The sequence below is a fragment of the Cyrtonyx montezumae genome, unplaced genomic scaffold (genome assembly GCF_038088225.1).
Source record: "Cyrtonyx montezumae isolate F1298 unplaced genomic scaffold, pur_monq_1.0 scaffold_8, whole genome shotgun sequence".
Classification (NCBI taxonomy): domain Eukaryota; kingdom Metazoa; phylum Chordata; class Aves; order Galliformes; family Odontophoridae; genus Cyrtonyx; species Cyrtonyx montezumae.
Genome location: NW_027072089.1, coordinates 43,530,287 through 43,545,657, shown reverse-complemented (window position 1 = coordinate 43,545,657; position 15,371 = coordinate 43,530,287). Strand labels below are relative to the sequence as shown.

Genomic DNA, 15,371 nt, shown 5'->3' with positions numbered 1-15,371 from the left:
GCACAGTGGGCTCTTTCCTGGAATGTCTTATGAAGTAGAAGATTACCTGGATCATGCTTACAAGGTTCTTCAAAGGCCAAGTGCTTGGCTTGCTATGCCCAGGGCTTCTTGCTTTGAGTGAATTCAAAAGGTAGTACTTCTTCAGTGTACACATGAATTTTAGATGCTCTCTAACCACCAACTTAAAAAAAAAATGCACATCTGTTTTTAACTATGTAGTCTAGTAAGCGCTATAGCAACAAGAGTAATGGTTCCAACATTTTACAGTAAGAGATATAGAACTGTAATTATTGAAATCCTGTTGACCACTGGGGAAGTGAAAAGAGTTCTGTTTTTAGCTTTAGCAGAATTTGGTGTAAAATCTGCTTACAGAATGCTAATATGCAAACTGCCTGACTTTGAAAAGAGCTGTTTTCAAACAAACTTTTCTGAAGTTTGATTGCTCAGTAGATAAGGATCAGCTTCAGGAAAGAGATAAACTGTCTTACAGTGTGCATTTACTGTTGCTCATTAGGTGTCTTATTCATGGATTTTTTTCAGGTGCGTTCAGATGAACACTGGAGACTCAAGTTTTTGAAATCTTCTACTCTGTTATTTTGATATTGTGAAGTTTTTTTGGATGTCTCAGCCTTCAGCCTATCCTGTTGATAGACTTCTCTCAATCTTCAGGATAAATCTGGCAGTTACAAGTTTCTTCCAGACTTTTTTCTGCTGAAACTCCATGCATGATGAGACCCTGTAACGGGACATTGTCCCCACAGCCATCAGCCTCTCAGTTTTCCCTGGGTGTGTTGGTGCTCCTGGCTGTGCTCATGGTGCTGCTAACTCTGGTCACGATCCTTGGAAATGTCTTGGTGATCCTTGCCTTCATCTTGGACAGAAATCTCAGGCATCGGAGTAACTATTTCTTTCTGAACCTTGCCATTTCTGACTTTGCAGTGGGTAAGTTGCAACAGAAAGCATGTGATGTTTGCTTTCCAATACTCTTGAGGGGGGAGCAGGGTGTCTTCTGTAGGTGGGTGGTTTCTTCTTGGAGAAATATTTTCTATCTGTGTGGCATGGGAAAGGGTAAGGAGTGATGGAAACTGTTAGGTGTTTCAGCAGCCTATTATGTCACAAGATGCATAATAATGAGATACATAACACATTTTTTTCTTGTAAATGCTTCTAAGGTCTCTTCTAAAAAAGAGGAGTAACTATTATATATGAATACTGATTGATGGAAAGAGGATCTTTGGTACAGTTTCTAATTTACTTTTGCCCACCATCCTAACATCTTTGTATTTATCAGAGCAACTGCTTTCTTATGCAGCTATCTCTGGTATATCAAAGTAAAATAATTACTTCTTAATGCAGTATTAAATGGCCTATGAGTGTATTAATCTACAAGAAATCCAACAACCCGCTGGCATATCCCATCTGTTTTCCTTATTAGCCTTCTTATCCCATAGTGTCCACGCAGCAGTCCCTGAGATGCAGTGGATTCAGTCCTAATGGGTGATACTGGGTAACGAGGCAGCAGCCATGAAGGATTTGCTCCTGTAGGGATCTTGCCATTAAAACTGTTTATCTTAGCTGGAGAAATACTGTGATATAAAACACCCTTAGAAATAGAATAGACTTTCATATCTCTTCTGTGTCTGCTCTATCGCTGGTAAAAAGTTTTTAGACACTATGCAGACTCTACAATATACTGTCCCTAGAGCACAAGTGCTAACCAATCTTATATTAATAAGCTATGTTAGCAATATCTGTAGATGTATTTGAGGGAAAAGTCAAACACAGATAAAAGATAAGAAGATACAGAGCAACAAGCCTGCATTTTGGAGCATAACCCCAATGCTTACAGGATGCAGCACTGATTATATATCTCCAGAGACTATAAAACTGGTTAGGTTGCAATTTTCTTCTGCAGCAGATCATTCATTGTTGATTGGCCTTGACCTTATCCCCAACAGTCAACATACTGTAGAATATCTTCATTAGATTTCATGGTAATGGAAGAATTTCTTTATATAACTTTCATATTCACCTTACTAGTACACTTTTTTTTACACCAAATACCAGAATACTGTCTCTACTTCCAGGAGTACTGTTTGCAATCTGTAACAACTTCATGCTGTCTCTGTGATTGCTTTCCCTAGGTGCATTTTGCATCCCCCTCTACATCCCCTATGCCCTGACAGGAATCTGGCACTTTGGAAGAGGCATCTGCAAGCTCTGGCTGCTTATGGACTATCTCATGTGTACAGCTTCAGTATTTAACATTGTTATAATTAGCTATGACCGTTTTCTCTCAGTTACTAAAGCTGTAAGTAACCTATTTATAGCCTCTCTGAGTTTTGTGGAAAGATGGTGGGATTTGGCAGGGTTGTATCTTGATACTAGTATTGTGCATGCTGCCATATTGGTGAGTATAAGGCTTGGATTAATCAAGATAGTACCCTCTGGAACATGTGCTGGCATGTGGAGGTTGTTGCAGACCATCTTCCAGCCCAGAGCTTGTCAGATAGGTCTTTTTTTTTGCAATTTCTGCTCCAAGTTGTTGTTGTGCTATTGTGCTGCTGCTTCAAGGAGGGTAGGCTGAGGGTAAGGCAGATTCTGGGAAAAGAATGGACCATGGGAGAAGAAAATCTGAAATAAACCAGTATGGGAGGGAAAGGCTACGGCAGGGAAGTAAAGCATGCTGGGGTGTATGCCTAGGCCTGAGAGCTGTCTCTTGGTGATCCTGGAGAAGACTGGAAGCAAGAGCAAACGAGGCAGAGGGCAAGATTCAGGACAGAGACTGCATGTGGGTATGAGACAAAACCTCCTCTCAGTGTTTGGAGAAGGACCCCAAACTTCAGATGCACTCTGTGTCTCTGCTTTCTGCAGAGCACCCAGTGCACCTTATATGTGCTTTGTGTCTTGGTTCATGGTAAAGCTGGAGATCAGCAGTTCTCACTAGTTGCTCTGCTTGCTGATGTGGCAGAAAAGTGTGGGGCTGAGCTAGGGGTCTCAGTCTTTTGCTGACCTATGAAAATGACCAATAAAATGCCATACCGTAAAATTTCCATTTTATTTTCGTTAATTAAAATTACTTGAACTTATTATACTTGCTTTTTTACTATTTTTTAAAAATATTCTGTTATATAATGTTGTTTTAATTAAAAAATATGGAAAATCAAACTCAAAACATTTTTTTAATAAGAAAAAATTACACTGGAAATGCAAAAGCTCAGCATCTACAAGGTGCAAAGTTAAGTGCACCTGTGCAGGTGGAAAAAGTTCCTATGGACATCTGTGTGGTAGTCTTTAGCTACAGTAATCTGTATTCTTGGTTTCAATGAGATGTCTATCTTAGCTTTCCGAATTACTCATTCACTTTGTTATCCTGGAGGAGGGTGTGAGCTGTAAGATATCTGCCAGTTCTGGAAAGTGGAGAATGTATACTGGCCCAGAGGCCGGGGATAAGGAAGATAAAAGGTGTTATGTTTTCATCAGCTAATAGCTACCTTGTAGGGCTGGATTTTGCGCTTCAGGAAGCGTGCAATAAGCAATTTTCAAAGGTGCGTATTCAATACGGGCCATGTTTTCTGTTGACCAATGTGATTCATACAGTACTATTTTCTTGTAAAGTGCTGCAAAAACCAGTGCAGTTGTCAGTGAATGGGAATAATTATCTGTGCAACTATAGAACACTAATTATTTAGCCAATTCAGGCTGCAGATGTCTCAAACAAGGCGTATCAAATTGCGAAGTACTTCTAACACAGATGGAAGATTGTGTTTTGTTGCCTGAACCAGGACCTTAACACTCATTACTGATATGTAGACACCCCCATATTATGTCAACATCAATAAATTAAGCGTACTTGAGTGAGATTGATGTGATCACTGAAGCTGCAGCTCTGAGTTAGCAAATGCTATGATAAACTCCTCTCAGGCTACTTCTCTGGTTATTTTTGGCTCTACATATGCAACGTTTTGTTTTTTTGTTTGTTTTTTGTTTTTTGTTTTTTCCCTCACAGGTATCTTACAGAGCCCAGCAGGGAATGCTGTCCAGCCCCGTTGTCAAGATGGTGGCCATTTGGGTCTGTGCTTTCCTGCTCTACGCTCCAGCAGTTCTCCTTTGGGAGTACGTGTCTGGCTGCAGCATGGTAGAGGAGGGGCAGTGCTATGCCGAGTTCTTCAACAACTGGTACTTCCTCCTGTGTGCATCCACCCTGGAGTTCTTTGTGCCACTGATCTCAGTCACCTACTTCAACGTGAGCATCTTCCACAACATCCAGAGACGCCAGCGGCATGGCAGCATTCAACAGTGTGAGTCTCCAGGGAGCAGCAATGTGTCCTGGAGGTCTTGTTTTTTGCTGAGGCAAGGACCCTCTTTGTCAGAAACAGAGGACAGTGCTTCTTCCTCCATGAGGACAAAGAAAGAGTCTTTGGTAACTGAAAGTTCATCTCCATCCAGAGTCAATTTTGTAACCCCAGAAAATGACTTCTCTGTCTGTGCAAGGACCAGGTCAAAACTGCATAATGACAAGAAGATTGCGAAGTCGCTTGCCGTAATTGTGTGCGTCTTTGCCATTTGCTGGGCCCCATATACTTTACTAATGATTATTCGTGGAGCCTGCCAAGGGACTTGTGTCCATCCAACTCTGTATCAAATTACCTTTTGGCTTTTGTGGATCAATTCCTCGCTGAACCCATTCCTCTACCCTCTCTGTCATGATAAATTTCGAATGGCTTTTATCAAAATATTGTGTCCTAAAAAGTTTGCAATACTGAGATCAGGCTCCTGTTAGAAGGTAAAAAAAAAAAAAAAAAAAAAAAAAAAAATATATATATATATATAAAAGAAAGACTGAAGTACAGTTATATCTGTAAAGAATGACTGTTGTAAGTAGACAAGGTTTGTCATTAATCTCTTCAGGAAGAGTGATCGAAAGGTAAGGCTTTGGTGAAATACATACTCCTTCTGAGAAATATACGTGCCCAAAGTTTGTGTGCATTTTTCAGCAATTCAAATTGGCCAAGAAAAAGATACTACCTCTTCCTGTCTTTCCTTAGTGGACTTAGTTGACATTGTCTTCATTCTGGTTGTGGAATATACTATCTCCAATTGCAGCATCACTAATATTTGTGTCCATAGGTGGTATTAAGGATAAATAAATAAACAGCTCTATGATAAAGGTTTTATATTCCATAAGGATCAGTGAAATTCAGAAGTTAGTATATTCTCAATTTAATTTCTTTCGAATAGTTTGTACTGTGTTCAGCAGTATTTTACCAACTTAGCATAAAACATCCAATTACTTTATGAGTTTATTGTCAGCCATGTAGCAGGATTACTTTCATTAGTGATACACAGACATCAGGGGAATATAGGGACTACTTTTGATGTGAACATATTCTCTGGAAAAAGACATTAAACTACATACCTGTTCAGGTGAAGCAGTAGAGAATTTAGAAGTATAAAGCGTTTATGCACATCTCTAGATTTTCTTCAATAAATAAACCTTTTTTACAGCTATGGTTTGAAGATATCATGGAAATGTATTATTTCTTATTCAAGTGTATTATTTCTTATTCAAAAGCATTGTAGAATGAAGGCAAGATGTATAATGGCCTGACCATGATGGGAGAGAACAATCGTTTTGAATAATCGTTTTGAGCTTTTGGAAGTCCTTGGATCTCATCTGATAGCATGTCCCCAGAACAGCAGCAGCACTGCCCTGCAAGGGGAGAAGATGCACTCCAATGAAGGGAGACATCTCCTCTTTCCATGAAGATGCTGAGAAGGTGATCGTTGATGGAGTCAATGAAGAAGAGTCTGGGGGAGAACTTATTGCTCTCTAAAACTGTACTGAGGTGGGGGGTCAACCTCTTCTCCCAGGTAACTATTGATAGGATGATAGGTAGTGGCCTTAAGCTGTGCCAGGGGACGTTTGGGTTGGATATTAACAAAAATTTATTCTTCAAAAGAGTAGTGAGGCATTGGAACAGGTTGCCCAGAGAAGTGGTAGAGTCACTCTTCCCTGGAGGTGTTCAAGAAAAGTGTAGATGTGGCACTGAGTTAAATGGTTCAGTGGGCATGGTGGGGATGGGCTGATGGTTAGACTAGATGATCTTAGTGGTCTTTTCCAGACTTCAGGATTCTATGATTCTTTGAGTCATCTGCTGTTACCTCATTTGTAGTTACAGTCAGTAAGTATGAGCTGCTCTTATTTCACAAGTGAGAAAACTTGTTGCTGCCAGCCCAGGGGGAGATGTGTGTAGTGGCCAGAGCAACTCTACCATTTCATAGTCTCCTCTCAATCATTTTATGACTCCCAGTGAAACTGTAATCTGCACTATGAAAAATGCTGGTCTAACAAGCCCCGCTGACTTCCAAATATGGCATAAAGCATAGGCACCAACTCAGCTCTACACCTGAGCAAATCCCTACTGAATTCAAGGTGCCAGTTGGCAAACAATTCAAACTGAGAAACAATTAAAAGCGAACATTATATTTCATTTGTCCCCTTCCATACATCTTTATTATAAATTCTTTATAAGAGGTTTTGATAAATGAATAATTTTCCTTGAACACTGACAGTGTTTGATTTGCTGCATGAGCAAAGAAAATGGCTGATATAAATGACTATCTGTAGTCTAATACTACCTGTGCTGATGTTGCTGAGACTGCTTGGAGGTAATCTTCCCGTATGCAGTTTCCAAGCTGTGAAGGGTTATGTAGTTACAGAACACTGGAAACATCAGGTACTAGATTCCTCGGTAAACAAACGAAGTGTAAGTCTTAAAAATATGAATAGTTCCTCTTCATCATGAAAAAATTCTAAAGTAGTGTGAGAATTAGTGAATGTCCCATTCATCTTCTGGCTTTATTTAGTACATATTCCTGTAAGACATTAGTATATTTTATTTATCCCTCTTCTGAATGTTCTCCTCCTGAGATGAATTACCATTTCATCTGTTACTTTTGCCATACTTTATGATAATCTAAACTCGTCAACTTACACAAATTACATATCAGAGATGTACGTAATTTCTAATGTAAGAGTCTCAATTTTGGTATTTTCTAAGTTTTTACAGGTTAGGAAACACTGAGGGCCAATCCATCTTGTGGAATAATCTTGCCAAGGATTCAGATATGGAACTCTGATACAGAGGAGAGTTAAACTTGCACCTGCAGGTGGGAAGAGGAATGGTTATGGTTAGTGTCAAGAGAATGATGGCCAGGGACAAAGTTGTTATTTCACTGTCTAATTGTTAATATAAAACTTTATTACAAGTACAGCACAAAGATGTTCTTATGTTGACACTGTTTCCAGGCAGACCAGGTGGCTACATAGCCCAGGCTGTTCTTATTCCACTGTCAAACATAGCTTGGGAAGAGGAAAACTCTTGCCTTCTACAGCCTTTGACATATTACCATTTCTTCTTTTTCCCTTTTCCTTTTTTACCCCTTTTTCCTTTCTTTCTGTGGAATTTGTTTTTGGACTAACATAGGCTAAAACATAAACTTACAAAGCCTACCGTGTAACTGAGAGGTTTACAAAAGCACACTGGCTTTTCTACTTCCTCCCTAGCACTGTTTGAATACACTTCTCATTCATTCTTTAGATGAGATCTACCCTTGTTATATAATGCATAAATAGCACTGGACATTATAGAGTCAGCCAGTGAGGTGGGCTTGTAGTTACTGCTTGTTGTGGTTTAACCCAGTGAGCAGCTCAGTACCACACAGCTACTTGACTGCTTGTCCCAGGTGGGATAGGGGAAAGAATCAGAAAGGTATAAGATCAGGAACTCTTGGGTTGAGATAAAACCAATTTACTAGGTAAAGCAGCACGTGCCAGCAAAGCAAACAATGAGATTCATATTTACTACTACCTGTTGGCAGGGAGATGTTCAGCCACTCTGAGGAAAGATGGACTCACCACATCTAACAGCTTCTTGGGAGGACAAGCACAACATCCTGACTTCTTTCTTTACCCCATGTTTTACTGCTGAGTATGACACCGTATGGTATGGGGATATCCCTTTGGCCATTTTGTCAGCTGTGTCGTCTCCCAGCTCCCTGTGCACATCCAGCTCCTTGCTGGCAAGGCAGTGGGAAAAGCTTATATTTCCTTGGCTCTGTACAAGCACTGTTTTGCTACCACTGAAAATATTAGCACATTTGTGTGTTATTACCACTGTTTTCATAAAAAATCTAAAATGTGGCATCATATGAACCTTATGAAGAAAATTTATTCTATCCCAGAAAAAACTATGACACTGCTATAAGTCAATTGATATATTCCAAATAGATCAGGACATAAAAGAGAAGTACCCAATACACCCATCTCTTCTCTTTAAGTGCAGAGTGTACCAACTTTTTAGCATGCAAAGATTTTGTCATTCTTCTAAAATGCAACTGGTAAATTCTGTAATGTTGAATATGTGCAAGGAAATCCTTCTGTGTCTGCCTTAAGTGCAAATGGTTCCTTAATGCTGAATAAGACGTACTTTTGACAGTTAGCAATGGGGACTTAATATGTCATTTCTGGTTAGCTTATCAAAAGGATATCTATGCAATGAAGCCATTGCCATGTGTAGATAAGGACACACGCTGTTGTATCTAGGACTTCATATTTTCTTTTGTCATTCCTCTTTTTTGCTCTCTTCTTTGACTTGCATCTCATACTAGGGGGGTCTCTGGCACAGTTGGTTGTGCAGGCCAGAAATAGGGCTGAATGCTGGTATCAACAAGGACTTATTTTTATGCAGCCTGAGGCTTCTTGAAGCTTCTAAGTCCTGATAAACTGAGTCAAGTTTTGTTAATAGAAGGTAGTGAGCACAAGCCTTGCTCATCTGAGAAGCAGCGAAGCACCTAACTGCCTCCATTTGGGCTTATTTGGCCTGCTAGAAGTTGACAACATAATTACACTATTCAGGCAGTGCTTCTTGATGCAAACTTTGCTTTAGGGGAAAGAGTTCAATAAGGAGTCAGTGCTTCAGGTGAGGCTCATGAGATATGCAGGTAGTACAAAGGTTGCTTGCAAACTCCCATCATTGCAAAAATCTCTACCAAATGCATTGTCAGGGTACTGATTGCAGATTGGCCTTAAAGTCTACTTTTCTCTTATGCACAGACATCAGATGATCTGTTAGAGCTCCAAAATGATAATAAAGCCACTGGATGGATATGCCTCAGTGGCTATTATTTCACTGGTGATATTCCACTGGTCTGATCTGTGCAGTTTTACTGCTTGGTTAGTATGTTCCCTGAACAAAAGGCAACAGGATGGCTGTTCTGTTTCTGTGTGGAGAAAATGACTGGAGAGGGCAGGAGCTCCAGAGTGTTAGGAGAAGTGGACCTGGGAGGCAAAGCTGATAGCAGACTGAGAAAGTGCTTATGTTCTTGAAAGAAAGAGCCTAAAGCAGTAATAAATTTTGAAGAGGGAAATTAAGAAATTACAAACTGAAATTTCTCCTTGGAAAAAAATAGCAGTTGAAGATTTTTTTTTCAAATAATAGGAAGAAAACAAATCAACAAACATGACTGAGCTCAGTGAAAAGAAGAGAGACATCTTATTTTCCTGAAAAGCTGTTTTTATCCCTGAAGACCATTCAGTCAATCTGAAGTATTCATTCATGCAAAGGACCAAGCAGTACGTTGTTTACTCTTATTTCAGAGATGCTGTGTGGGGAGGGATTGGGTAGGCTTAATCATCCAACACCTCAAGACAACTGTGCTAGAAAGGGTGTAGGTCCTGCAAGCCATATGCTGACAAAGGGTATCAGTAAGTGTTTTAGTTAGAGGGAGAAGTTATTACAACGTTTAACGTAACTTTCACTTCTCCCTTGGATGGGCAGCACCATATAGGACTTTGTATGTAAGTGTTATTTGGCAAGTGAGGGGCAAAACCACTTCCTTTCTTTCTTATGCATCAAAAAAATCCCATCTCAAAATACAAGAGTAAAGCTCTACTTTGAGGTGCATAATTTTATTGAAAATTTCCATTAAAATATATGAAAAAAGGGCTTTTGTAAACAAAATTCAAATGTGTATCTAGGTGTAAAATTTGGAGTTGGATAAAAGCTGGTGACAGGTTTTTTTATAGGGAGAATCTATCTGAAGTGTTTTTTTTTTAAGTTTTATTACTAAGCAATGGTGTAGTCCTTCATAAAAATCTTCTTTATGCCCTGACTAAAAGAACTGGTGACAGGAGGGAACATCCCACTGAGCAAATCTTAATGATGCCCTGGAGCACCATTAGACTGGAACTGAGGTCCTGGTGTGAGTCACATCAGAGCCTGTAGTCTGCTCTCATCCATCTTTTACATTTTTTGAGGTTTTGGGTGGATTTCTGAGATTGACCTTGGACCCTGCTCATCATCTCATATCTATTTTATGATCTCCCCCAGTCCTAGAGCTGAACATTTCTTTTTATTTATGTTACCAGGTTGGCATCGCATGATGCATATTCTATGCTACTACTTTATTGTTATATTGATCTTCCCTGTACTGTAGTAAGGGAAGCATCTTTCTAATAACATCCTTCAACACTGTTTTTTTAACTTGCGAACTCAACACATTTCTTGTACTCTTATTCTTGGCTTCATATTTTGCACCACATACTTCATATTCCTCCATACTTCTGTACTGACTATAGATTTGCCATGGCATATGTGTCTGTGTGCCTTGCTCAACCACTCCCCAGGCATATTGGCACAGCTTTCTCATTAAAACTATCACTGATCCATCCAATCGCTGTTCTCACATTTTCTTTCTCATTTCCATTACTGTAAAGGTATATTTCTCTTCAGGAGATCTACTTAGAAATCAAATATCCCCTGAGCTGTTAATATGTTAGCAGTCCAGCACAACCATAAATACCCTCCCTGACCTTGTAAGTATTTCAGTGGTTGTTGTTTACCTGCTATTAGGCTGCTGTAATATTTCAGTAAAACAGTGTTCTTGCATAATGTATATTTAGAACAAAATGCTAAGAAAACAAAGCACACAAAGGAACAAAACAATAAGAACCAGAAATTAAGGAATTCTAAGGAAAAAAATCACAACAAATCTATGCAGACTAGAAAAAACACTTTCTCATTGGTCTGCTTTTATACTTTTGTTCCTTTTGTTTACAGTGTTTTAACAGCAGCATTAATGAACTGAGTAAGACATAGCTTTCCTCATGTAAATAGCATAAAGTGTTGAAAAGCAGAGTGGTTGGACTTGTGTGTGGCAGAATTGGAAGAGCATCAAAAAATGGGAGAAACTGAAGGTAAAGTTCAATTTTTTACTGTGTTTGAGAGACTGCTTTCTTGAACAAAGGGGAAATTTAAAAAGCAGACTGTCTCCCTAATTACATTAACAAATCTAGGTATTGCCCTCCTAAGACTTCTCCCCCCTCAGCTCGTTTTTGTCAGGATCTTGCTGTTATACCTCAGGCTGGACCAAGCTTTCTTGCCTGTGAGTGTTTGTACAGTACTCTGATCTTCACTCGGGTGCATACTCTCTCACTCACTTGCTCTCCTTGCCAAATAACTCTGCCTAGAGGTTTTATCTTGAGTATGTTTTCTTTTTTTTTTTTCCTTTTCTCTTTTTCTGGTGGGAATTTTCTTTTATCACACTCTTATCAGCATCCATTAGACCTAGCAACAAAACTTAATGTAACCAGCAGTGACTCTTCAGTATCATCTTCTCTTGAGTTGTAGAAAACATTTAGATTAGCTGTCCCTATTCCTTCATCTTCCCTAAGATAGTTTGCAGTTGCCTCCTTCATACTGTTGTCTCTTGGCTCACCCTGCCATCCAGAGACCTAGATAGGCTCGAGAATGTGCCCTAGAGAAATTAAGGAGGTTCAACAAAGCCAAGTGCGAGGTCTTGCACTTGAGCTGTGGCAGCCACTGCTACCAGTACAAGCTGGGGGATGTAAGGATGGAGCACGACCCTGCAGAAAAGGACTTGGTGGTACTGGTAAACAATAAGCTAGACCAGCAATGTGCCCTCACAACCCAGAAAGCCCATCATATCCTGGGCTGAATCAAAAGAAATGTGGCCAGCACGGTGAGGGAGATGATCCTGCCCCTCTACTCTGTATGGGTGAGACCTCACCTGGAATACTGTGTTTAAATGTGGAATCCTCAGTACAGAAAAGACACAGTCCTGTTCCAAAGTGCCCAGAGGAGGGCCACAGAAATGATGCAAGGGATGGAACACCTTTCTATGAGGACAGGCTGAGAAAACTGGGGCTGTTCAGACTGGAGAAGACTCCAGGGAGACCTGAGAGCAGCCTTTCAATATCTAAAGGAAGGGGAGAGTCTCTTTAGCAGGGTCTGTGGTGATAGGACAAGGAGAAATGGTTTCAGACTGGAAGAGAGGAGGTTTAGATTGGATATAAAGAAAAAGTTTTTAGTAATAGTGGTGGTGAGGCACTGAAACACACTGCCCAGAGAGGTAGTGGATGCCTTGTCTCTGGAGACTCTCAAGGTCAAGCTGGCTGGGGCTCTGAGCAACCTGATGTAGCTGTAGGTGCCCCTGCTCATTGCAGGGAAGTTGGACTGGATGGCCTATAATGGTCACTTTCAATTCAAAAGATTCTGTGATCTACTCAGGTGTGACTGAGGCAGTGGCACAATCACTCCCTAAAGAGCATTCCTTTACATCTCACTCCCACTAAAGAAGGTAGTTACACTTCCATGTGGATATCTTGCAAAATAGAAAGTCATCTTTCCCTAACCACCTATATTGACGATGAAATGAGAATTTTCTCCAGAGTGTGATTTAGTCGATAACTTCATCCCTTGGGACAGCAGTTCAGAGAGCCCATTCATCCCTGGTGTGTCCATGAGGGCAGGCACTACAGATGCATCTGCTGATTTTCCTTACAAGAGATTCTCATCAGAGCCTGATTTGGGCATTTTCCTCTCACTGTTCCAACCTCTGTGTACCTGTAGATGTCACTAGTGCTACATGATATTGTTAAACCTCGCAAATCCAGGAGTTTTTCAAAAGGTGCCATTTGTATGTACAGTGCTGCATGATATGACACCAGCACCTGTCTGCTAAAAATGCCACCAGATCTGTTATATTACTTCCAATATTTACTCTGCGGCAGAAAAGATTAGTGGAAGGGCTTATTACCTTGACAAAGAGGAGTTTAGTCATACAGATAATCTTCAGTCAGCGCAGAACTTCCTAAGTTGCTGTCCTGTGCTCTGCATGTAAAACAAAACCTTCCGTCACCTGTGAGAAAGGATATCAAGCTGAGAACAAGTCCTTGGAATTGGTTTGTTGAAAGAAAAATTCCCTCTCCTCTGTTGTTCTTTTGAATACTTCCAGCTATTCTAACTATGGACTGTTGATAAAAGTGCTATCCAGTTCTGCTACCCTTTCTGCTGCTGCAGATACTCCTGGACACATGGCCCTGCCCCACTGTCACCCTCTGAGGTGTCATGCAGTCCCATGAGCTGAGTCTAGGGGCTGATCCGAGTGAGAAGCATCCATTTCTCTTTTTGATTAGTTAGTTTAGGTCAAGTTATGAGGAGCACCTTATCTAGCTTACCATACAAACTCATAAGTGACACCTGCAGGTGTAGCAGAAGAAGTAAGGCCTCTACCTTTGTCGGCAGGTTGGTTTGAGGTATAATTAAAGCAAAAAATAAGCTGCAGCTTTGCGTATGAGTAATTGGATATGTTTCTCAGTCATTTTCTACAAGGCAGATATTTAGCTTGGTGTTTTAGTAGACCTCCAGTGTCTCTGTCCAAGTTGTGCCAAGGCAGACCAGAGCAGGACCTTGCCCAGTCTGCAGCTGGACATCTTCATGGGGATCTGCTTAACTGGGCTTCTGAGAATGGAGCACCTCCACAGGGGGGCAGATCCCAGTTCTGCCACGCTTTCTGGCATGCTAAGCATTTTAATATCATTAGCTCCAGCTCAAGCCCTTTGTCTGGGAGAAACTGTCTGTATCTGTTAAAATTAATGGAATTCCCTGCTGAGGCATTTCCATTCAACTGATTCTGATCCTTTTGACAACTGACTGTGCATACAGTCAGTCCTCAAGTATACACGAAAACAATATGTCTGTGCAAATGCCTGTGTTACAGTATGTGAGCCAAATTCATTTCTGGAATAAAGCCATGGAAGTTAAGTGATCACTATGGCCTCTGAATTTTAACTGTTTACATTATCTGTATTATGTTTCAGTAACAGATTCTGGTGTATATAGACCAAACAGTTTTCAGCCTGCTCTGCTATTGCTGTTTTAGGTCAACTCATTGCCTGGTTTTCTGGTGACAGGCACAATGTTCCTGTTTTGTCCTCTATAAGTGTTTTGGATAATCTCATATGGATCATGTTAATATTTTCATTTAATGTGCAGTAGATTTTTCCTGTTTTGTTCTGCCTGTGCCATTGCCCCACTGTTCATCTTTGTACTAGGCCTGCAGGCTGTGTCTGGAGCCCAGACCCTCCTTCTGAGCAGGTTCATTCTTGGGCAGCCACTAGGTTGGTACAGTTGGGAGGACACATCAGTGCAGGGAGGATGAGCAGGTTAAGGTTAAGCCCATTTGAGCTTTTAAGCCTTAAAAGAGAGATCTCAACTCCATTTGGAAGCCAATGACCTTTCAGGTGAAACTAAGATTTCTTCTGCTCCCTTGCTGAGCAGGGAAGGGCTTATTAGGGAAAATTTGTGTGTAATTTGATTGGGCTCTCAGGATGAAACCAGGGATTTTACTGATACTCCTGCTGATGGGACTTGAGACTTCCAGTCTGAATTCTGCGCCAATGGGTGTGGGAGGGAAATGGCACCAACACTGCAGCTTCTTTTGAGGGATGTTAGTGCATTTTGTTCATGTTGCACTTGGGTAGTGGAGACAACACCACTGGTCACCTCTAGTGGGGTTCTGCTACTCTTAATTTGGCCAACATATTGTTTACTTTTTCAAAACTGCCTAAATCGAAGGGCAAAGGTGTGTGTTAGTTATTTCACAGCTTGATGGTTTGGGAGCGGGGACTGCCTCACCCACAGCAGAGCAGCTTAAAGCCTGTCTGTAGCAATTAGTATTCCTGGCTCAAGCCTATTTACTTCTTGCACTTGAAGTCACAAAGTGTTCACACAAGCCATTGCTTCCTCTCCTTCATCCCTCCTGGCCCTCCCAAAGCAAAACCCACCAGTGTGAGAACCCCTGTGGGTGCTTTGGCTGACCTTGCTGCTGGGATCTTTTCATCCCAGATTGTCTGTCTTTCTTGCTTCAGGCCATTAGCCTTTGCCTTGTCCCCTTTGACTGCCCTGAATAATTCTTGCCTCTCCACGACTCTTCGTGGTTTAGATTTATTAATTGAAAGGAAAGCCACCACCACAACCCAGACACCTGAAGGGCTGCTGGATGAG

At 40.8% G+C, this 15,371-nt stretch overlaps 1 protein-coding gene and 1 long non-coding RNA gene across 3 annotated transcripts in view; both read left to right on the top strand.

The window, feature by feature from the left end:
- Positions 1-15,371, top strand: part of LOC136058856 (uncharacterized) — a 440,039-nt gene that overhangs the window by 125,130 nt on the left and 299,538 nt on the right. The gene's annotated exons all lie outside the window — the stretch shown is intronic.
- Positions 83-4,811, top strand: LOC136058379 (histamine H3 receptor-like). Of its 2 annotated transcripts, XM_065751773.1 has the most exons (4): positions 83-130; positions 541-942; positions 2,145-2,311; positions 4,010-4,811. In XM_065751773.1, the coding sequence occupies exons 2-4, from the start codon at positions 726-728 to the stop codon at positions 4,781-4,783; spliced, it is 1,158 nt and encodes a 385-aa protein (XP_065607845.1). In that variant the 5' UTR covers positions 83-130; positions 541-725; the 3' UTR covers positions 4,784-4,811. The 2 variants fall into 2 exon arrangements, with proteins under 2 accessions (XP_065607845.1, XP_065607846.1); XM_065751774.1 differs by lacking the exon at positions 83-130 and having other exon boundaries at positions 537-942.

Bases quoted from the DNA above. Each gene is read 5' to 3' on its own strand.
- LOC136058379 (XM_065751773.1), top strand. From the start codon at position 726: ATGATGAGACCCTGTAACGGGACATTGTCCCCACAGCCATCAGCCTCT. The intron at 943-2,144 runs GTAAGTTGCAAC...TGCTTTCCCTAG, and splicing joins CATTTCTGACTTTGCAGTGG to GTGCATTTTGCATCCCCCTC. The intron at 2,312-4,009 runs GTAAGTAACCTA...TTTCCCTCACAG, and splicing joins TTCTCTCAGTTACTAAAGCT to GTATCTTACAGAGCCCAGCA.